Source organism: Knufia obscura (genome assembly GCF_036327395.1).
Source record: "Knufia obscura strain CCFEE 5817 isolate CBS 148926 chromosome Unknown scaffold_4, whole genome shotgun sequence".
NCBI classification, from domain to species: domain Eukaryota; kingdom Fungi; phylum Ascomycota; class Eurotiomycetes; order Chaetothyriales; family Trichomeriaceae; genus Knufia; species Knufia obscura.
This window is the reverse complement of record NW_027042690.1, coordinates 131,501-152,989: the sequence shown is the minus strand read 5'-3', so window position 1 is coordinate 152,989 and position 21,489 is coordinate 131,501. Positions and strand designations below refer to the sequence as shown.

The window sequence follows — 21,489 nt, the reverse complement described above, 5'->3', positions numbered from 1 at the left end:
GCGCGTTCGAACCTCATCTGTCCTTGCCATGACCCAGAGATCTGCATGGCCAGGAAGGCGTGATCGTTACGTCCCTAATAACGCTGCTTTGAAGTTGCTCCTTGTGTGCCTTAGTTAACACCCTGTTAGCTCAATTGATTGAGCGCGCAGTCCCCGTCTCGTCTGCACTGTATCTGCGTCGGCTTTCGCCGAAGCACCTACCGATCTACCAAAAGTACAACGGTATGGATCGAAGTCGCGGTCTCGATTAGCTGCTCAGATATCCCGGCTTCATTCAAACTTGTCCAAGGAAGCTACAACGCGAACTCATCATGATGGTCAGGAACCAACGACGCCCGCCCACGTGACGCTAGACTACGGCTGGGCGTAGCGGCCTGACCTAAACCCGATGCAGATGTTCAATATCTTGGCGGCGCACGCTGGTCTGAAGTCCGCAGTTTGGAAGTTACGTATCGCACTACCACCATTCGCCAACTTATCACATCTCCTTGTAGACTTCTGTAATTGTACTACAGAGGTCACGCAAGCACACCAGCCGCCAAGATGGTCAAGAAGAGAGCGTCCAAGTCAGTTGCCCCTACGGAAAGCCCGAATCGGTGGCGCAAATATTAACATTCTCCCAGCGGACGAAACAAGAAGGGAAGAGGTCACGTCAAGCCAGTCAGATGCAGCAACTGCTCGAGATGCACACCAAAGGACAAGGCCATCAAGAGATTCACAATCCGAAACATGGTCGAATCAGCCGCCATCCGTATGTCGAGATGAAAGTGAGAACAGCAAAAGGACTGGAGATTGACAAGCTGAACAGGTGATATCTCTGATGCGTCGGTCTTCACCGACTATGCCGTCCCAAAGATGTACTTGAAGTTGCAATACTGCGTCTCGTGCGCCATCCACGGAAAGATTGTGCGGTATGTCAATGCCACTGTTCAACAACGATTACTGGAGGCGGGACGGCGATACTAACACTATTGCAGAGTACGATCCCGAGAAGGCCGACGAAACCGAGCACCACCACCAAGAATTAGGTTCAACAAGGATGGCAAGAAGGTCAACCCACAGCAAGTCGCTAAGACCGTCTAAGCTTGTGGCGTTGTTCTTTGCCGGATCTATGGAGCGATGGATGGATTTGCGCGAACGCAGTCACGATTCTATCAGCATGAGACGATAAGTGATGAGGCAGTTATGGCTGTCGCAGGTGCAGTGTCACGCTGGAAAGATCGCATACCACGAATGCTACTAAAGTATTAGCATCTACAGCAGATTTTCGCGGACGATGCGACCTGCTGCAAGCATGGCATAGAACCCGGTTGATATCGAACTGGGCATCTGGCAGAAACTCATAGTGGCTCTGTCACCCGCAAGAAAATCACAATTCCACGGACTTCGAGCTCAACTCCCAGCTTCTCGCAGCAATACGCTTGCGGAAGTTTTCAAATTCGTTCTGTCTTCCTCGCCATCCTCTTGCAACATTCAGGACCTGCCACACGTTTACTGCTGTCCAGAAGTCATTGTTAGGGATCTCCAACGACTGATGTGAAAAGCAGGTACCCGGCTGCTGCTGCTGCCTAGTCCGTAGGAAGAGATCCTGTTCCTGCACCTACACTTACTCTGTCAGGGGGTGGTTTGCCGCAGTGTAGCACGCTCTCACACGCTGAAAATTACGTCGATCGAAAAGAGCTGCTTCGTAATATGTCTGTTCAACGTACCGTAGTGCAGTGCAAACGTAGCAAACCCAATCGGCTACGGTCGACCGGCGAAATTGCGGGCTGCAGACGAGCTCGGGCAAGTGCTCCATTGCAGCGGCCTTGGCAAAGAACTTCACCTCAGCAATACCTCATACATCAGTGACAAAGAGGAGCTCACCGACTCAACACTCCGCTCCTTTCACGACCGCACACCCTAGCAACTCTTACAGTTGGTCTCGAGGCGGCTCTCGAGAGACGTCAAACAGTAGATCCGCCTCCACCAGCAGACTGCGCCTTGAGTCCCCAGAGTCTCCGTCCCCTCGACTCACCGCGCATCTCTCCTCTCCTCCGCAACCACAACCATGAACCCTCTCAGACAAGCCGCCACGCGGCTAACACGACCAGCATTCCGAACACAGATCATAAGCCGACCTACCACGGCGGCCAGATCATTCTCAACCACACCACAGATCCTCGCCTCCACAGCCGCGGCTAAGACTGGCGACCACAGCTCCGACCACGCAGAACATGGTCACGGCCACGAGTCACACTATGATCCCCCGGGTGGCTGGCTTTGGGGTCTGAGGCCTGGCGAGAAGTATGAAAGAGAAGGTTGGGAGATACCCTTCTATGTCATGTGTGCGGGTTATGTTGTGGCGGTTATTGCTTATACCATGAAGGAGGATACCTCGTATGTGACAGTCGAAGTACCATATTGAAGGGGTACGCTAACACGAAGTAGGATACAAACATGGGCTCTCGAGGAGGCAAGACGAAGACTGGAGAAGGAAGGTCTGTTGGAGGATCCGGATACCCCGGCGGGATAGATCATACACTGGGCATAGCTGGGCAGAAGAGCACGATAGACAAGACTGGAGAGGCTGTCTGGGTCCATAGCTCCCGAGGTGTACATGCGCAGCAGCTGGAAGGAAAATCGAGTCATGGTACATTGACACTCTCACATCCGAGTGTTCTGAGGCGTTGCAGGTGTTGTTACAGAATTTTATATCGCGGGCTATGTTGTCACTTGCGTCTTCATCATCTGAGCACTTCCACTTCTCACGTTCAAGAAAACAACCCTCAACCACACTAGATCATACAAGCTTACCACGACAACAACCATCTCAGGTATGCGCTGAGGTGCCATACATCGAAAGTTGGCTCAACGGTATGTTGATCTTATACGTTCGTGGCGTCGCTAACCTCGCAGCAGACAAGCGTTCACGAAATCAAATTACCAAAAATAATAGCCTTGCAATGGCACATATCAATGATTTACCGAACGAGATCCTACAGCATATCTTTCAGCATGTCTACGATGACGGCAACACATTCTTTGCCACCACTCGAGTAGCAGTGTCCGCGGCAGTTTGTCAACGATGGTTCGAGAACTGCTTCGAGATCTACTGGCAGGCAGAACAAAGAATTTGCTCGCTTTGCCCAAAGAAAGGAGCAGCGTACGAAGCGTGGTGCCGAAAAACTGAACGAGAGCGTGCTAGGCCGTCGAGAATCATGGTATAATGGAATATGTTCTGTCGGCAGAGTTGAGAACAGGCTGTTGAGAGTCGTTAGTTTGCAGGGCATACATCGCACCTCGGGACGGCCAATGCTAAGTCTGCACCGCCGCAGTCAAAATGACCCAGCCCTAACTCAAAATCGTGAAGACAAAGTGAAGTGCATTCGAGTGAAGTATATGTCCACCTATTTTTAGTTCACTACAGCACTACCTTACTGTCATCACAGCATTTTAGGCAGGAACCATATTCGATACGGCGACACCCCTCAGGCTGTCACGTTCCTGCAGAGCCCCAGCGATCGTCTTACGTTCCTTCCTCCAGAGCAAGTTTAAGCACCGAATAAGCAAATCAGCACACTTACTTACTCACATCACCAAGCCAAGCGAACCCTGATGCCAACCATCAACGATCTACCAGATGAAATCCTCCTCATGATATTCGAAAAGCTCCACAGCAGAGAGGAAGACGACAAGCGATGGATACCAATGACCTCGACCGCAACTGTATCACGACGCTGGTCTGGCATTCTCTTCGAGCTTTGGTGGCAAGGTTTGTCTAAGAGGTACAACGACGTCGGTTGTTACTTTGACAGAGATGAAGAGCTTATGCGCATGAGATGGGATGCTGTGGTTGACCTGAGGAGGAACTCGAAGAACGGCAGCTGAAACACAAGTGAGCTGATAGTGAAGTGATCTGCTGATCAAGGTGTCGAGTCTCGTCTCGCTCAGGTTACTGCAGGCTATTTCATCTACCTTCTCCAAACGATCATTGCGCGTACTTGCATTCACAAGAAGAAACATTCCATCGCTGTATTCGGTACGCAGACTGAGACAGAGTATTCTACTGGTACGATAACGCACACTTACCAGATCTTCGCAAATTAACGAGCTAGGCATTAATCAATAAGGCCAAGAGCGCTGCAACAGAACTCACAACCATGGCAACGGTTTACAGCCTTCCAGACGAAATATTGGTACAAATTCTGCTTGAAGCCTATCGAACATCACGTGAGGAGGAAAACATAGCTGTATGGTACGCAGCTGCCTGTGTCTGTCGGAAATGGGATGACATGATGTTCGAAATCGTTTGGGAGGAACGAATTAGTCGAGCCCGACGGAGGCCTATCGGTTGTGGACGAGCGACCGCCAGCGTTGTTCTGAGGGCGATGAGGCACAAGATGAATCGTTAAGATAGTCGGACGGAGGGCACATGAAGGACGGGTGTGCACATAAAAGTGCTATCAGAAGATTCTTACCTGCGCTGTTCTTTCAAGGTAACGAAAAGAAGCCTGTGCGCCCGCCGACCTGCAAACTTCGTTCAAATAGCATCTGCACTTCAGGGTCATCAGTGAAGCATGAATTTGAACCTCGTCAGAACTTCTTGCAAAAGTCTTTGACAGTGCCGTGCTTGGATATGAAGGTTGGCGATCTATCGACAGCCGCGGAAAGAGATGCACTCAATTGCACGCGACTGTGGCGGTACACTGCTTGCCACGATGGTTTCAGCGACTTTTCACGCGCAGGGCCAGATACAAGGACTTCCTGCGTGTGGCAGTTTTACGAGTACTCGCACCGATACAGCGATCAAGACCCCTTTATTCATCGCGTGGCGTCGAGGTGAACGCATCATTGAACGCGAACTAGGAATGTGGACCTCAAATATATGCATAATATGCTTTCCAGCCCACCGTAGCTGCTTACCACAAAAAGGCGTACCTCCATTGCTATCCTTGCCACTGCATATCCGTGCCAACCTAAACTATCTTATTCATGAAAAGAATGGTGCTTGCTGTACGTTTCCGCTCCTGCCTCGAATCCCGGCTCGGGACCGCTGTCTGACGAATGATGTGTAGGCTGTAGGGCAGATATGTTCTACGTCTTCGATGAGCCACAATTTGGCTCAATGTCAGACATTGGTCAAACGAGCTGCTGAGGCAGGCGCGAAGGTACGTCGTTGTCTGTTTCAAGAGCAACTGTCCGATTATGCTATGCTCTTTATCGGCCTTGCACTCCTTGGGCATACTCTCATGCCGCTGAGTGGACGCTACCTACTTCTGTGCTTCATGTCTTCAGCCCGTTTTTCTGCATGCTTCAAGACCAGCAACGCAAGAATGCGATCCTACCACTAACACGTACCTGCATGAGGCGTCCACGTTAGGAGACAGACATGTGATGGTACTGTAGAGCTCCCCATGCTCACTATCCAGCTAGGCCCTCTTCCTTCCCGAAGCATCAGACTACATCGGGGGCTCCCCATCCGAATCTGTCAGCCTTGCGAAGACAATCGACGACTCGCCGTTTGTCGTTGGCCTTCAGAAACTGGCCAAATCCCACAACCTCTACATCAATGTCGGCCTGCACGAGCCCACATCTCCACCCTCGTCCAAGATCCTCAACACCCTCCTCTGGATCTCAAACTCAGGCGACGTCTTAGAACAAACTCGTTACAAAAAGCTTCATCTCTTCGACCTGGACCTGAGCAAAGTTGACGGCCCGGTAATGAAAGAATCGAACAACACCATTGCTGGCGATACCATCGTTCCACCCTTCGACAGTCCGATCGGACAAGTCGGGAGCCAGATTTGCTTCGACCTGCGCTTTCCCGAGCCAGCGATCCGGTTGCGGCGTTTGGGCGCTAATATCATCGTCTACCCTTCCGCATTTACTGTTCCCACAGGTCAAATGGGCCACTGGGAGACATTGCTGCGTGCGCGTGCCATAGAGAGTCAGTGCTATATTGTCGCCGCGGCGCAGTGCGGACGGCATAATGAAAAAAGGACGAGTTATGGGGACAGTATGGTTGTTGATCCTAAGGGATTGATCGTGGGGAGGCTAAGCAAAGTGAAAAATTCTGATGATGAGAAAGTCGGGGCAAGGGAGCCAGAATTGTTGGTATTCGAACTTGATGAGAAAGTTGTTGAGGATGCGAGGAATGGAATTCCTTTGCAGAGGCGGACGGACGTGTATCCTGAGATATGAACGAGTTTCGGCTACAGTGCTGCAGACAGGCTACTCCTTAATCAGAAGCTAGGCGATGCTGATCAACATTATTTTTCTGTTCTGGCTTATGTGCTTGGACTTGCCTTTCCGATGGATATGTGCAATTGATTGCTCTGGTACAGATGTTGGTCGTGACTGCCTGTTGGTGTAGCGTTTGTGCTGATAGCAAGAGGAGCGATAATTGAGAAGGAGCGACACTCAGTCTACAACAATACCGAGTGGCACCTCTATCATTCGACTGCACATACTAATTGCAAACACTATGCTCGATATCTCAACACGCATCATAGCCAGTCAGCCAACTTGTCCTCTACTACAATTGCCCGCCGAGATTCGCATCCAAATACTAGGCTATCTTCTTTTAGCAAATGAGCCATCATCCATACATCCATCTGCAGCCCAGGACACGACCACACCAACCAGCTCATGCCTCCCGACCTGTCCACATCAGACCGCAAGCCCTACCGTCATTGACACGACCATCCTCCGCACCTGTCAACAGCTCTACGCGGAAGGCACAACCCTCATAACTGAGAAGATCGTGCTCACCGTCCACGTCGGTCCCACCGCCGCAACATTTCTCGACCACACATTGACCGAGAACGCCACGCTGAACATGGACGAACTTCTGGCTATCCACCGCGTGGAGTCATCCCCGATCAAGCGAAAACACCTTGTTATCTCGCCTGCCCTGTACGAGACCTGCTGCGCCCTTCTGCCGAAGATACGTCGTATGTTCAATGCATCACAATTGACAATTTGTCTCCCCACTGCACGCGCGAACTCTGAGAACCTAGCGCATTTCTTCACGACATTTCGCTGTGAGTCGGTGTCCTTCACTGGTATCAGCGATACAATCTGTGGAGGGGTAACAGAGTATATACTCGGTGGTGATGAGGTGGTCAATATGCCAGCTTGGTATGCTGAGGCCATACGCAGGTTTGATATTGCGAGGGCGGAAATGTATGGTCATGTGAACGAGGCCAGTGGGAGGCGGCTTATGAATTTGGTAACGGCGTTGAATTTGATGGGGACGGCAACCTATGCATTTGATTGGGAGGGCTTTGTGGCAGCGAGGAGGGACTTTTGGCGGAATTTGTAGGAGTGTGAAGGTTGTGAGGTGGGACGGTGTTGGGTTAACGTTCTGGCTATGCTGGTACATGCCGTCGGCTGATCTTATGTACAGGGATGGGATATAGTATCTGCCCTTGGTAGTGGTGGCGTAGTCATGGTGGGTTGTCTTCAGCATGTCATTGAGCACTGTCAAGGTCATCCGGATACTGTCAATCTGTGCAAATGCTGCTTTGAGTGCACGTTCGGCATCCAGTTGTGGAATCGGTTACAGGAAGAAGGACGAGGATAACCGGTAATTGTCTTCTGGCTAGTTATCCTCCTCGATGTGCGACATGGTCAGACGGTATCAGTATTTATAGCTCCCGGGCAACGACCAGGAGCATATCCTGGGTCCTAGCCTAGACCAAGGATTTTTGCTATGTACCACAACCTCTGTCTGTATGTTCATGCCACCTCAAAGCATCAGTCTTTCACAATGCAATCATGTGTCGTTGGCAGATTTGAACCGCCGGGCATCTCAATTTCTCAGGCCTTCGTCGTATTCACTTATTATTTCAAACCATCGCTCGTCGAACATCTAGGGAATCCTACTTATGCATCCATGGCGTGAGAACCAACTCGCGATCGCTAGACTGCTCTTCGCGGCACAATGCTACACCGGACGAACTACGGACCGAACCATCCACCCAAAATGCTTCTGCCTACTCGCTTAAAACTGATACAAGCAACAAGGCGTCCCTGTGAATACACTGGTCCTTCACAGCTCGAACGAAGCTCAATTTGCCTCGGCCATCATCATCATCCGCAACACCCGACAAACACACCACAATGAAAGCCTGGACATACACAACCCGCGGCCCCCCCTCCCACGTCCTCAAGCTCCGCCATGACCTCCCCCAGCCCCAACCAACAGATCTCCACCCCCATGAAGTCCTCATCAAGATCTCCCACGTCTCCCTCCTCGCGCCAGAACACCACTTTATCTCTGCGTTTCCGCACCCCCCCCTGGCCCTTCAACAACACGCCCTGGCTCCCCGGATTTTGTTTCTCTGGCACCGTCGTGGCCCGGGGCTCAGATATCCATGACTTGGACGCGGATACGGGCGTAGACGTCTTTGGCATGACGGATCCGATGTCTTATCCGAAGACGAACGGGGCGTTGGCGGAGTACATCGTTGTCCGGCGGGATTGGGTTGCGACCGTGCCGAGGGGTGTGAGTATGGAGGAGGCGAGTACGTTGGGGCCGCCCGGCGTGACTTGTTTCGCGTACGCGGAGAAGGCGGGGCTGATTGAGGTTGCTAATGATGGAGATGGGGATGGCTCAGGGCCGAGGATGGTAAACAAGGGGTTGGGGAAACGCGTGTTGATCACCGGCGGGAGTACAGCGACCGGGTTGTTCATGCTGCAGCTTGCGAGGGTGATTGTGGGGGAGGAGGGCGTGGTTGTTACGACGTGCTCGCCGAAACACAACGATGCCGTCAAAGCCTTGGGCGCTGACGAGGTGAGTGGAGCTCCGTTCCGTTGTCCTCTAGACAAGTGTCAACAATATCACCATAATCATCACCATGATGAGACCCAACCGCTAACAATTCGCTTTCGCATTCGCAGACAATCGACTACACCACTACACCGAACCTCCACGCACACCTCACAAAGCACTACTCGTCCACCCCCTTCGACTTCATAATGGACATAACCGGCACAGACCGCCACCTCTACCCCAAGAGTCCAGCATACCTCCATCAAAATGGCACCTTCGCCTTCGCCGGCGCCATGTCCGCCACACACGCCGATGTCCCCGCTGGGCTCTTTGGCTTCCTCGTCTTCTTGGCTGGATTCTTGGGCCACTTGGCTGGTTGGGGATTCAACATGGTCTGGCCGGTCGTGCTGGGTAGTGTACCGAGGAAGTGCTTCTTTCATTCTGGGTTCCCGAATGGGAGGGATATGGAGCTTACGAGGCAGTTGGTTGCGGAGGGGAAGGTGAGGGGGAGTGTTGATAGTGTTTGGAGGATGGATGATGGGGTGAAGGTGAGTTGAGTTGAGTTGAGTTTGGAGCTCGATGGCGTTGCAAATGTGGCGGCTTTCACTGCATCAGTATGCTGACATATACCTACTTTCTAGGCATTCGAGTACCTCGCGACAGGCAAAGTTCGGGGCAAGGTAGTGGTGAGTGTGCGGGAGTGAGGGACCACCTCAACTCGTAAAGGCTGTAGCGGTTGCAGCAGAGCTCGTGAAAGTGAATTATGGCGCTGGATCTCTTATGATGTGGAAGCCGGATCGGTGAGTGCTGCGAAGCATCGTTACCGACTTGTGAATTCAACTGATCCTGGAGAAGGAGTATACTCCCATTCGTTGTTGGCTTTTTACTCTAGAGTGAGAGTGTTCTTCAGAGTATTCTGCGCGAGTAGTCCTCTTATCAAAATGACTAGTAAGCTTAGAGACTTAGTATACTTGCATAAAGGTCAGAGTCTACCTTAGCACGAACTAAGGCAATGGACATTTTGAGTCGTCTGAATCTCTTCAGACTGCCAAGGCGATTCTTGATATACTCCAGAATAGTAGAGTGTAAATTTCGAGTACTGCCTTTGAGGAGAAGTAGCACAGGGGGCCCTTTAGACAGGAAGCCAGTAGCTGTGCTGAGCACCATCCGCGCACGAAGAGGCTGTTCACTGTCGCCGTGCAGTCGAGCAATGTAGACACAGCTGAGACTGAAATGCCATTTTCAATACTCAAAACTTGCTTGCCTTGTAGAAAAACAAAGTCTCGTAACAGCGGATATAGCAAGAAGGAGGGATGGTAAACGCCGATGTGACGTGCCGAAATGGTGCACAGCGTCGCTTTTAGAGACGGCGAGTCATCCACGGCATATTAATGCTGAACAACAGTAGGCTGAAGCACTCACCGTGTGGATGAAGCTAGTGCCAGAATTGAGAGGTTGAGTACCTGTGTTTCCTGTGGCAAGATGGATACTGTTGGATGTTGCCATCAGCGTGCTGCAACTGATTCAATATGTGCCAGACAATCCAGCCTTTTTCTTGAATGCTTTCAGCCCATACAAGGCGAACGAGCGCTCGCATGGAGTATGTACATCGCTGTCGACGCCACGACTATCGTTTCTTGGTGGTCTCGCTAGTGTCCTCGAAGTCCAGCATATTGCATTTCGACAACTCCCGACAAGGTCTCGATAGTAGCTGGCAAGTCATGGAGCTCTTCTGGTAGCCTGAAAGTAAGTCAATGTAGTGCTTCCGAGGGTCCCCAACGCAATGCGTCTTGAGGAGCTTGGACTGCGGACCATTATCAGTCAATCAACAGGCGTCGGAACATTGTATCGCTACGTTCCGAAGCTCAACTCTTCGTGCAAGGCCGACCTTGCTTGAGACCCAAATCCTAATCACCATATCTTGGCGTCAATCAGATGTAACTTCATTGGCTTCCGGGTATGAACCTAGCGGACTTTCGGTGGGGAGATATCTCGAACTCAGTGGATCACTTAGTAGCACAGTCACATCTGAACCTCTCGGTACGATTTGATGAACATGCCAGCAGCTTGCGGCGTGTGGTTGACCGAAACTCAAGGCATGCATCCGGAGTCCATCCGCTTGGCTGTTTGCAAACGTGCAGGATCAGCGTAGCTCCTACCAGAATGGAGCTCTATGTCCGGCAGCTTGGATTCGATCACGACGAGCATATGGCATGGGAGGTCGTGCCGCTAGGCAAGGACTGTCACTGAATCGACAGCTTGCCTGAAGAACTGGTTCTCCAGCACGTGCTTTGACGGTCGGACTGCGTTGTAATATGGCGGACGGATTCGTTTTGCGTTGATATATCAAACAGCAGTGCTATATTGCTTGTAGTCCTCTGAAACGGTTTCATTGACCTTCTGACTGAGTGGTCAACTTGCTTTCTCACCGCTCATGCAAATAGGCTACGCCATGCCTGCGGACAAGAATGTTTCTAGAGTCATCCCGGTAGAGGGACGGGAAAGCGGCATATGAGCTTCGACAAGCATGCACTCACAACGCGCTAGAGTGGCATGTTTTGCAGATGGAGTGCTGTGTTTATGCTCAGGCCTTGATTTGCGAGAAAGACAACGGAGCAAGGATGCTAGACGCGTCCAGATGTTGACGCGACGTTGAAGCTAAAAAGCCCACTCTGACGTACAATCCCTTGTCTTCCCCTCAGGCTGACAAATGAGCACGTCTTGATGCTTTCGCAGCAGCTAATCGCGCACTTTTAAGCCTCGAAAACATGGCTGATGGAGTCTTGGGGCGTTTTTAACTGTTCTGGTGTCCATAGTGAAGCAGGTTCGTGGCTAGAGTCATCAGCAACGTTCCAAGCTTTGCAGGAACGAGGATGGGCAGTTCGCGTATGTGTATCGATCACTGACCTATCTTTACCTTACTGCTTTGCCGAGGTCATCGACACGTTTCAGATTCGTGCCTTCCGAAACATCTCTTATGTATAGCTGTAGAGACAGATCCTGAAAATTCTGTCGTCCTCTTTTCAGATGGATTTTTTTGAAAGGGACCGAACGTCAGTTCGCAGCAAGAGCGACTACTTTTCTGAACGTGCCAGGCGGAGCTGGCTTTCGAACTGAGACAGCTTCCGTTTTGGTCAACGGCCAATCGTTCTAGCCAAGACCCTTGTTAAGCTTTACGGATAGCCGCAGGCACAAGAGGGACAGCTTCTCGATAAAACGACATCCCCGCTGCAGCGCTTGTCAAGAGCCAATAGTGCGGCCAGGGCACCGAAGGAATGATGCAGTGGGAAGCAGGTGCCACGAGGGGCACTTGTGCTTCGTATCGATCTGGCAGCTGCTTGACGAGATACTGCTCGGTACTGACAAGACGATATGGTTTGCCTAAGATCAAGTCAGTATTAGGATAAAGATGTTTTGTCTACTGGTGTAAATGAAGCTGTGTTACAGAGTGAGACCATACACGTGTGACGTGCCTGGTGCCTGGTGGCACGCATCGATCTCACTCCATACAACCTCGCTGTGCTGCTCAGCCAGCGGAGAGAACGCTTCTTGCAGCCACAGTTCAAAGTCAGTTACCGAGAGGAGTCCCTGCTGCATCTGCAGAACAAACATCGCCAAGTTGCGGCCGGGCAGCTCATCGACCGTTACGGCCTCAGGCAAGGTGGGGCAAGCTAGAGTTGCTGTCAATAGCGTTATGGCGTGCCCCAGCAGGGTGCAGATTATGATTGGCACAATCTTACGTACAGCGTGCATCCATCGAGGACGATCAATTCAAGCGAATGTAAACAGAAAGCAAATTTAGCCCGTTGATGTCAGTCAGGTCATGTTTGCTTCAATGACGAAGGCAGAGCTCGCTAATATATGAAAGGCAAGATGCTGGTTTAGCTGCGCTTGTCGGTACTGTAACATTCATTTTCAGCATGGCGGCAGAAGATCTTGCGCAACTTCGTCTGTAAACTAGGATCTACTTTTGCACAGACAGCCACAATCGGCGTGCTCCAGCATACCCTGGTAAAAGTGGCTCCTGCTTCCGAGAAACAGCAGACCATGTCTCTCCCTGCGATTTCTACATTTGCTTCTTCCGCTCAGCCCTGATGTGCTCTCCGAGATCCTGCGGTCGTGTTCGCCGACAATCTCGCGGGCCTCTGACCAGTCAGGTTAGCAGCAACACGATCAGGCTCTCGCCTAAGACTCGAGATCCATGTTAGCTCAATCAATCGCTTATGCCAGACATGCGACCTGCCTTGGATGTTGGTTTATTGTTTGCGTGTTCGTCTGGCTAGGCGCATAAAGATCCATGTCTTTGAATGGGCCTGAGTCTGAAGGTTTCGCAATGGACGGAAATACAAGCTGCCAGTCTGTGAACCCAGAAGAGGTATCTCGCAGAAAGTCAGTGCCGTGTGCCGCACAGCTATGCCCTGTCTTCAGCATCGCCAGCAACTGGCCCACTGCCGTGCTACAGAGGCTGTAGAGTTTGTGCAGCCTGAGAGAGGTTTCACGATGCTCTTTTCAACGTGACCATGGCCATAAGTACTGTTCCGGATGTATTTGATTTGTAGACCGGCAGGCAGCAGCAACGACAGTCAAGCGACTATGTCGGTCAGGACAAGTGCTGCCATTGTTCTCGTATAGCGACAATGAGGTGTGAAATAATAGCGTCCTTATTGTGCTCGGTGTGCAGTGTTGTAGACAGTATCCAAATTGGTCTGTAGCTGCGTTTCAGCGGGCGAGCGGTGCCAAAGGCCCTGTCTCTCCTCCACTACTCTACTAACTGACTTGTAAATTCAACCATAACTTTCAATTGTACTATACCACCACCGCCCTCTCTGCCCTCTACACCTCTCGTTGCTTGTGTATGGTTGCTGTTCTGTTAATTTGCCCTTCTGTGTTTAGCCTGGGTGGGGAGTATGCATTTTGATTGACACTCCTTACGACCAACACATACCTTCACTTCGGCTGTTTACGACTCACACGAAATCGAAATCACTCCTCTGGCTGCCACTTCTGCAACACGGCGTCCTCTGCTCCTTACGACTTGTGAAAATTTGACGACTCATTCACCCAGCGCAAATGTCTGCTACGAAATGAACGAGGTTAATGAACAGAGAATTGGTACAGCCCAGGCTGTATCTGCACGGCATTTATGATGGATCAGAAAGAGCACATAGCCACGGTACATAACATCTACCTCGGTCAATTCAAAGTACGAAACAAGGGCCATACTGACATGAAATCCAGCTTTGCGCTTTAGGAACAGTCGGGGCAGCAGCAGCAGGCCTGGCCTTTGGCACTGACCAATTCGAGTCACATATACTACGCCCTGGCAAGCGAAAATGGCCTGGTGCTTCGAGTACAAGTTGGCCGATGCCCTCAGCGGCACCTTCGATATCCCGCCGCAGCGTGTCGCAGCCTACCACGCCGGTCATTCCTACCGGACCAACTGGCCTCCCTGTCCAACCGTCGCAGCCCCAACGCCAATGGTCGGCTCCTAGGCTCTTCATGTTTGGGAGGGACGAGTCTACCAACCAGGTCCCGTCTTCGAGAGAAAGTTCGACTTCCAACTCACGCCGGTCGGTGTTGCGTCCACGAACAGCAGTAAGCAGAAGTACCACAGAAAAGAGAGAGTCAAGCACAAGTTCTGGTTGGCTGAAGCGCCTGTCCTCTTTCTCATCCCACAACACCAGCCCTGCTGCATCCATCAAGCTACCAGAGAGGGAGGATGATGCCCTGCCTCCTCTACTCACCACAAGGCCAGCCACGAGCGTGGGTTCCGTGCCCAACAAGCTTGTCAAGAGATCTGTTTCGCAGAGAGGTGTGTCGCAGGAGGAGGCCAGAGGTCAAATCCTGCGGCGCCCTGCCACGAGTCATCAAAGATCCCAGACCTTCAGAGAGATACTGTCACGCCCTATATCAAGTTATACTAATGAAGCAGCAAGCAGCATCTCGAGTACCATCCAAACTCCTCCATCGATAGACCACGACAAACGATCATGGCGGCCTTTCTTCGAGACTGGCTTTCCACGCAAACGACGTCGGTCTGAATCCGCTTCTGATGCTGGCCAAATCAGAATCGTGTCTTTACCTTCGATGCACAATCCTATTATGATCCTCGGTTCAGATCTGGACGATATCAGGCCCCCAACAGATATAGATGAACGACCCGAGCTTCACTCTGGGCCCACCAACGGTAATGCAGGGAGTGCGCGTCGCTCTCGACGTTCTCTGAGTTCCTTACGCCGAGTCACCCGGAGAAGGAATTTTACTGATCCCTCGGTTCAGCTGAGCACGGCCGCGGCGAGAGGTACTATATCGCCCATGAAGAACCACGAGCAACAATCCCCAAGTCTGAATGACAATGCATTCCACATTCAAATGCCACCCGGGACGCCTCAATTCACGTCGAGCCCTCCTTTATCCTATTACGATCGCAGAGATTCCTTTCGACCACGACATTCTCTCTCGGCCTCAGATCCGCCGACTACTGGCTCAGATGCCGACGGCCGAGTCTTTTCCGACGCAGAGTCTCTCGACTTCAGGAGTGACACTGCGTACGACTCGATTGCTACAAGAGCTACAAACAACAGCCATTTTGGACAACGCGATTCAAAGCTCGAAACGATTTTTGCCGCAAGAACATCAGATGAGATGGGAGCAGAACCACAACTCTGGCGAGGCCTAAACCAAAAAGATACGCCTGATGACGAGGAAATGCATGATTCTCCATTTCCAAGAGAGAACGCAGATATGCACGGCATAGGCATAGCGATGACAAATACCAAGCAGAACTCTACAGTCAATACGCGTGACGACATCTCGATGGCAACACCTCCAAGATCCGCATCGATACACACTGACGACCTCAGTGTAACACCAGTCCCTCCTAAGCTGTCAAATGTGGAGCTGAATTCTTCTCCCCCTTTACTACCAGTATCGAAGCATGCGCAGGATTATGATCAAGTCGGACAAATGCTGGAGGATATGAGACTGGATCAAGATGAGGATCTAGACTGGTCCGCAGGCGAGGATTCTTTTGTTGGCGAGAAACACAACATTTTCCAGTCACGGCAATTCATGTCCTCACCTGGTGTCGCGGCTCACCATCTCATCGCACGTTTTCAGGAAGTCGAACCAGATGTAGAGCTACCGGACGATATGGCGAACGGCAACGCTCAGGTGCCGTCGATATTCGATTGGTCTGAGCATCAGCAAGTCACTAATTTTTCTCGACCGAATACTGTGCATGGGAAGCAGGATAAAGGTGGACGTAGTCGGTCGGCGGGTAGGAAAGGCGCCCCACAACTGCATTTCCGAAGCCAAAGTGTGCCGGTCAATCGTGACGGCCCTGCTGAAGACTTGCCGACCACTACGAAATTCCCGACCTGGAAGCTCGGGCACAAGCCGGTCAGCGAAGAATGGAGTGATGACTTCGAATTTGATGATGCTGAGGAGGTTGAGGTCGCATTACCAGTAGTCAACGAGAACAATAACAACTTCAAAGACTCGGTCCGCAGCGTCAGAATACCTCAAGCAATTATTGATCGGCAACCGAGCGTGCATTTGCAGTTCGGTCAAGTACAGGAGTTTATGGCATTGGTCGAGGAGCTCAAACGATTAAGAACACAGGCAATGGCTCTGCAGATATTGAATGGAAATGCGAGCACTTTGTGGGACGATGCTGAAAACATTATCAATCTGGCCACTATTAACGACGAAGAAGAGCCCTTTATTGCGACATCTCCACCGTCGTCAGATCCGTTCGCCGAGTTGCCCGCAGTCACCCCGACTACAACGCCAAACCCAGGCCAGGCGGCTAAAAGACGGCGTCCGACAACGACCGGCAGACGCTCTGTCTCTGCAATGACAACACCTCCTATACATGGTAGAGCCAGAGGGGAGAGCCTTGCGCAGGCTCGACATTTCCTTCAAGCAATACACCAGAATCGAGGTGGACTTGACTCGTCGCCACGAGAGATAGAGATTCATCACCAGAAAAAACTGCCTTTCGACACGCAAGATCTGAAAGACCTGGTGGTCCGCTCTGGCGTGATTACCCGGGCACTCAAAGAAGAAGTGCGCAGAGCCGAAGGGGTGAAAATAAGCCCGCTGAAAACACCACCGAGCAAGAAGACGGAGCATCCACTGAACGAGTTATTCAGGGTGCCAGAGGCTCATGATGCTTCTCCTTGCCCACCGTTCCGAAAACCTAATCTACCGAAGAGCAGAAGCGCTAACAGCTATCTTGAGAATGGAGGCTCGAGGCAGCAATCTAGCCCGTTCAGCTCACCAATGACTCTGGCTACGGTGTTCTAAATCACACAACAGAACAAGCGACGAGACCAATGTATAACATACGCAATCACAGAGTTCACGGTCCGGAGAGCACCGGTGCTGCTGTGCGGAGAGGCACTTCTTCCCGTTACGAATCTTCTTATGTTTGCATATTGGATGGCATTCTCAGTTTTGGGTTCAAAAGCGGCGCAATAGAACATAAGATCCTGGGAAGTTTCTTGGGACCGCGAGGTGGATTGGCATTGGAATTCGCGTTCATCCCTTGGACGCAGAACAAAAAGAGGGGGTTTGGTAACGGCCTACTGATGACCTTTCTACTACACGAGAAAAAGTTGGTCTTCGGTGTTTTCGATATTCTTGAAGGAGTATTGTTTCAGGCTGTTCGTTCTTGAAGTTGCATTGGGATATTTTGTCCATGGCACAGAACATAGCTTATTCATGACAGCAGTAGAAAGTACATGCGTGCAGTAATAATCAAATGAATGATTCCGATCAAACGAGTATCTTCACCTAAAGCTCAACTCAGTCGCTTGAAGCGGCAGGCGGTTGACACAACAATTGGCCCGATCCGGACACGACATGGAATGAACCTCTTTGACTACGACTTACTTGCAGCTATACAACACACCTTACTGTGATGATCTTCGGCGCAAAATTATCTCCTGCCTCTGTTGTATACACTGTACTAGTCTTATCTCTATCGAAGGGTTATAATGGTAGTAATGCTATCTTGTGGTTGCTTACCTAGATTCGTCACTCGTGGTTGAGAGTGGGCCAATTATTTTGTCAACCGCCTCGCGGGTGGAAGGTACGGTACCTTAGGCATCATACCTGCCTAAGTTACAGCGGGTCACCGCTCCTTCTACCTCGCGTCATGGTGGAGGCATCGATATCTGTACTTCAATCTCGCGAAACACGTTCGCGTCCTTCCTGCTTCATGCACATCACTGTCGAGTTGACGAGCATGAAGCACACTCTAGAGTACCTCTGATATGCAGAAGGCATGACTCGCTTAGGCGGACAACACATGCAGGCGAACCCCTCTCGATGCAGCCAGACAGTCACGAACCAGAACCCCACTCTAACCGTACTCGTGCTGGTATTGTTGCCTTCTGCAGCCAACGACCTTGCCTTAGCCTGCGCGATCTGCGCTGGCCGAGAAGGCGCTGAAGATGTTCCGTGAAATGCTTCGTGCTCACAGCTGTGAATAGAGACAGCAATGCGACACTTTCCCCTTGCTGTTCGGGAGCCTCTCCCTCCACAGCGGTCCATGTCGAACTCACTAGGATCGAACGAAGCACGAGCCAATTGGAGCACACTACTGGCCGAGCTGCATGCAGAATTAGAGAAGGCATATCCTACAGACAACATAATCTCGGACGAAGACGAATTCCGCCAGGCTTTTGAAGAACTGTCCGAGGAACTGCATCAGAATCCAGCGGACAAGAACTATGCATTCTTTGCACGTTACCACGTTCAGATACTCTTCTTCGTGGAGGTGGTAGATAAGGCTGTAGGGTTGAAATCACCCAACACTCTGAACGATGTCTTCTGGACTACCGCCTTTACAGCGGTCAAAGTGAGCCACAGTGCCGTGTGTTTGGTTGCCGCCATTAATACAGGACAGGTCGCGTTTGAAAGGAAGTTTCTCTTTCCCGAATTTCAAAACGTCTACCCGGACATCAACGAGAAGTTGCCTCTGTTCAGCTCAGATCTTTCGCAATTTCCACGAAATGTTAGGATCCAGGAACCGCTGCTGCAGATTTTCGAGATGTATATCAGGTGCTACATAGCATTGATCAATCAGCTCAACACTAGGGATGATGGTACGCTATACCGCCGGTCAGTGGAGCACCGTTGACACTGTCAGGTATTGATTTTCACCCTGTCTACGAGCACATAAACATGGCTACAGAACTCTATCAGAAGGCGGAAGTTGACTGGAGAACCCGCTTCGGCGAAGCACTGCAAGAACAGAAGAGTATGGTACTGCACGGCGACGTTGGTGGTTCAGAAGACACCGATACACGTTTTGAAAAGCTCCGACCCCTCGGCAAAGGAGCCTACGGCGCCGTTGACGAAGTTCGAGAAACAACCACAGGCAGCGTATACGCCAGAAAGTCTATTCCTATCAACATAGTCGGATCCGACCCCGACACCATCAGATCGCGTGTCGAGAATGAGGTCGAAATCATGTCCAAACTCCGACATAACCATATCGCGAGCATAAACTTGTACTTTAAGGGCGAACAGTATTGGAGCATGATCATGTTGCCTGTGGCGGATTGCGACCTGCGCACCTTCCTAGATGAGAAATGCGTAAAGGCGGGTTTTCCTCGAAAAGAGATGCGCTTGCTAGATCCATGGTTCGGGTGCTTGGTTTCGGCCCTTAGCTACGCACACACTGAGATGGTCAAGCATGAAGACATCAAGCCCAGCAACATCCTCATCAAAGACCGGAAGATCTATCTGACTGATTTTGGCACAGCGAAAGACTTCTCAGAGCTCGAAGCGAGTACAGTGTCGGATTTTCCCGAGCAAGGGACACCGGTATACTGGGCACCTGAGCCGAGAGCTTGGGGTCGTCCTGCGGATGTGTTTGCCCTCGGCTGTGTTTTCTCCGAAATGATAACCGTGCGCCAAAAGAGAACACTTCCAGAGTACCGAAAGTTTAGATTCAATCCCAGTCAGGAGTTCGGGTACGCTTATAGGTCAAATCTCTTGAAGGTGAGGCGGTGGCTCACACGAGAACTTGACGGGATTAGCTCCAAGGACCCGGTTGGGCAACTGATTGTGGAGCAGACTCTTAATATGCTCACCGAGGATTCGTCTCAGAGGTCTGAGGCCAGACGAGTCAAGCATCAGTTGAGGGCGGAAGAAGCATTGTTTTGTGCGACATGCTTCTAATGCAATTCTCTCGGCGTATACAAATCTGAATATTGAATCACGGAATGCAAATTGAGAATCAGCTGGATATCATGATCCTCCGGAGGCATTACTTCGATCTCGTCTGTGATTCCAGGACAGCGACCCAGTTTCCGGCTTCTCCTCGAGGTCGCTCAGGTCATGATACACCTGATCTGAGTCGAATTCATCAATCTGGTCTCGCCAGGGCATGGCGTCCTTATAGCCTATTGTACCGGCTGTCAGGGCGGAGGCTTTGTTGGCACGGCCACACGCAGCCTCAACGTCCCAGCTATTCAGGTCTTCACTTTCCAACAGGGTCATGGCATACGTGCCGACGAATGAAGAGCTATCGTCCAGGATTAGCAAGGTCGCACATTGAGGAGAGTATACTTACTTGGCTCCATACGTGTCTATGACGTCTTTCTTCTTCATGTATCCAAATGCTATACCTTCCTTATCCTCATTTCGGTAAAGAGAGCCGAAGTGCCCAGCCTTGAGCACCACATTCTTCACCTTCTTACTCTCGTAAAAGTCGTCCCGCATTTCAGGCCACTTGTACTGGTCCACTTCATCACGCGAGTAGCTGAGCATTTCCGCTGCATCACCAACACTACAAATCAAATGAGTTGTCTTCTCAAAGTGCCTCATGCCCAGCAAGACAGCAGGCGCGCTATAGACTACAACATCGACACGAGCGCTGGAAGCTGTATCAATTATGCGCTGAACCACGGGTCTCGGCAACTCCGTCGTCACTACGACCAGGTCTGGTTTGGAACCGCCGCCAACTTTCTCGATGTCGTCGAAATCCTCCGGTGTCCAGTTCTGCGAGACTCCCTGTTGACCTAGCGGCATGTTCGTGCCTTCTTTTGCACTGTAGATTGAGATCTCCTCGTCTTGGTCTTGGGAACTGCCCTCCTTGATCCGGACGCCGTCCGCGTTGACTCCGTTGTCGGTGAGCCACGTGACGAATTCCTTCTTCCGCACTTCGTCCGCTACAGCCCCGATCGCCCTGATCTCCGGAGCGTTAGTATCCTCGTTGTCTTCTCTCGCGGCAGTCCCATCCTTTGGCTTCTGGTGACAACTCCGATACGCGGCGACCGCAATGGTAGCCGCGCGCCCGCCGAGCTCTTTGACGCTTTTCTGTGACTTTATCATCGATCCGCCTGCAAGACCTTCGCGTGTGATGCATATAGTGTCATTGCTCAAGGCGCCAATGACGGCTAGTACCTTCCGAGGCATGGCGAACGACCAATCAACCAATCGATCTATCAATCAATCAAACAATCAAACACTAGTCAGTAACAAGGAACCTGTTCGTCGTTCTGTGCTCCTGCATGCGCTGGACTAGTCTGGTCCAAGTCAACCTACTCACGGTTGTGAACAAGATCCTAATCAGATCAGGCTGAGGTTGTACTATGCCGAGGATGGGACGGGCTGTCATGCCGGCTCGGACATGTGGCAGGTACTCCAGGCACATCAGTGTGATCACATGCACGAGATGCGCTGGTAAGCGACGGCCATGCGAACATGTCATG

At 51.3% G+C, this 21,489-nt stretch overlaps 9 protein-coding genes across 9 annotated transcripts; 8 read left to right on the top strand and 1 right to left on the bottom strand.

The window, feature by feature from the left end:
• Positions 1 to 543: 543 nt before the first annotated feature.
• RPS26A (40S ribosomal protein S26) lies at positions 544 to 1,083 on the top strand (the record flags this gene model as incomplete). Its single annotated transcript, XM_064872400.1, has 4 exons — positions 544 to 566; positions 624 to 751; positions 809 to 911; positions 978 to 1,083. The coding sequence occupies 4 exons, from the start codon at positions 544 to 546 to the stop codon at positions 1,081 to 1,083; spliced, it is 360 nt and encodes a 119-aa protein (XP_064731058.1).
• Positions 1,084 to 2,050: 967 nt separating this feature from the next.
• Positions 2,051 to 2,515, top strand: PMZ80_003972 (uncharacterized protein; the record flags this gene model as incomplete). The annotated part of the gene is made up of 2 exons (XM_064872399.1): positions 2,051 to 2,379; positions 2,431 to 2,515. The coding sequence occupies 2 exons, from the start codon at positions 2,051 to 2,053 to the stop codon at positions 2,513 to 2,515; spliced, it is 414 nt and encodes a 137-aa protein (XP_064731057.1).
• A 1,082-nt stretch (positions 2,516 to 3,597) lies between these two features.
• PMZ80_003971 (uncharacterized protein) lies at positions 3,598 to 3,870 on the top strand (the record flags this gene model as incomplete). Its single annotated transcript, XM_064872398.1, has 1 exon — positions 3,598 to 3,870. The coding sequence occupies one exon, from the start codon at positions 3,598 to 3,600 to the stop codon at positions 3,868 to 3,870; it is 273 nt and encodes a 90-aa protein (XP_064731056.1).
• Positions 3,871 to 5,049: 1,179 nt separating this feature from the next.
• On the top strand, positions 5,050 to 6,183 carry NIT2 (Carbon-nitrogen hydrolase; the record flags this gene model as incomplete). Its single annotated transcript, XM_064872397.1, has 3 exons — positions 5,050 to 5,053; positions 5,143 to 5,150; positions 5,416 to 6,183. The coding sequence occupies 3 exons, from the start codon at positions 5,050 to 5,052 to the stop codon at positions 6,181 to 6,183; spliced, it is 780 nt and encodes a 259-aa protein (XP_064731055.1).
• A 283-nt stretch (positions 6,184 to 6,466) lies between these two features.
• On the top strand, positions 6,467 to 7,306 carry PMZ80_003969 (uncharacterized protein; the record flags this gene model as incomplete). Its single annotated transcript, XM_064872396.1, has 1 exon — positions 6,467 to 7,306. The coding sequence occupies one exon, from the start codon at positions 6,467 to 6,469 to the stop codon at positions 7,304 to 7,306; it is 840 nt and encodes a 279-aa protein (XP_064731054.1).
• A 1,092-nt stretch (positions 7,307 to 8,398) lies between these two features.
• YIM1 (zinc ion binding) lies at positions 8,399 to 9,462 on the top strand (the record flags this gene model as incomplete). Its single annotated transcript, XM_064872395.1, has 3 exons — positions 8,399 to 8,779; positions 8,887 to 9,306; positions 9,400 to 9,462. 3 exons carry the CDS (start codon positions 8,399 to 8,401, stop codon positions 9,460 to 9,462), a joined length of 864 nt encoding a protein of 287 aa, XP_064731053.1.
• Positions 9,463 to 14,122: 4,660 nt separating this feature from the next.
• PMZ80_003967 (uncharacterized protein) lies at positions 14,123 to 17,068 on the top strand (the record flags this gene model as incomplete). The annotated part of the gene is made up of 1 exon (XM_064872394.1): positions 14,123 to 17,068. The coding sequence occupies one exon, from the start codon at positions 14,123 to 14,125 to the stop codon at positions 17,066 to 17,068; it is 2,946 nt and encodes a 981-aa protein (XP_064731052.1).
• A 1,249-nt stretch (positions 17,069 to 18,317) lies between these two features.
• PMZ80_003966 (uncharacterized protein) lies at positions 18,318 to 19,954 on the top strand (the record flags this gene model as incomplete). The annotated part of the gene is made up of 2 exons (XM_064872393.1): positions 18,318 to 18,873; positions 18,918 to 19,954. The coding sequence occupies 2 exons, from the start codon at positions 18,318 to 18,320 to the stop codon at positions 19,952 to 19,954; spliced, it is 1,593 nt and encodes a 530-aa protein (XP_064731051.1).
• Positions 19,955 to 20,023: 69 nt separating this feature from the next.
• On the bottom strand, positions 20,024 to 21,193 carry RBK1 (putative ribokinase; the record flags this gene model as incomplete). The annotated part of the gene is made up of 2 exons (XM_064872392.1): positions 20,024 to 20,300; positions 20,349 to 21,193. The coding sequence occupies 2 exons, from the start codon at positions 21,191 to 21,193 to the stop codon at positions 20,024 to 20,026; spliced, it is 1,122 nt and encodes a 373-aa protein (XP_064731050.1).
• Between the last annotated feature and the right edge of the window lie 296 nt (positions 21,194 to 21,489).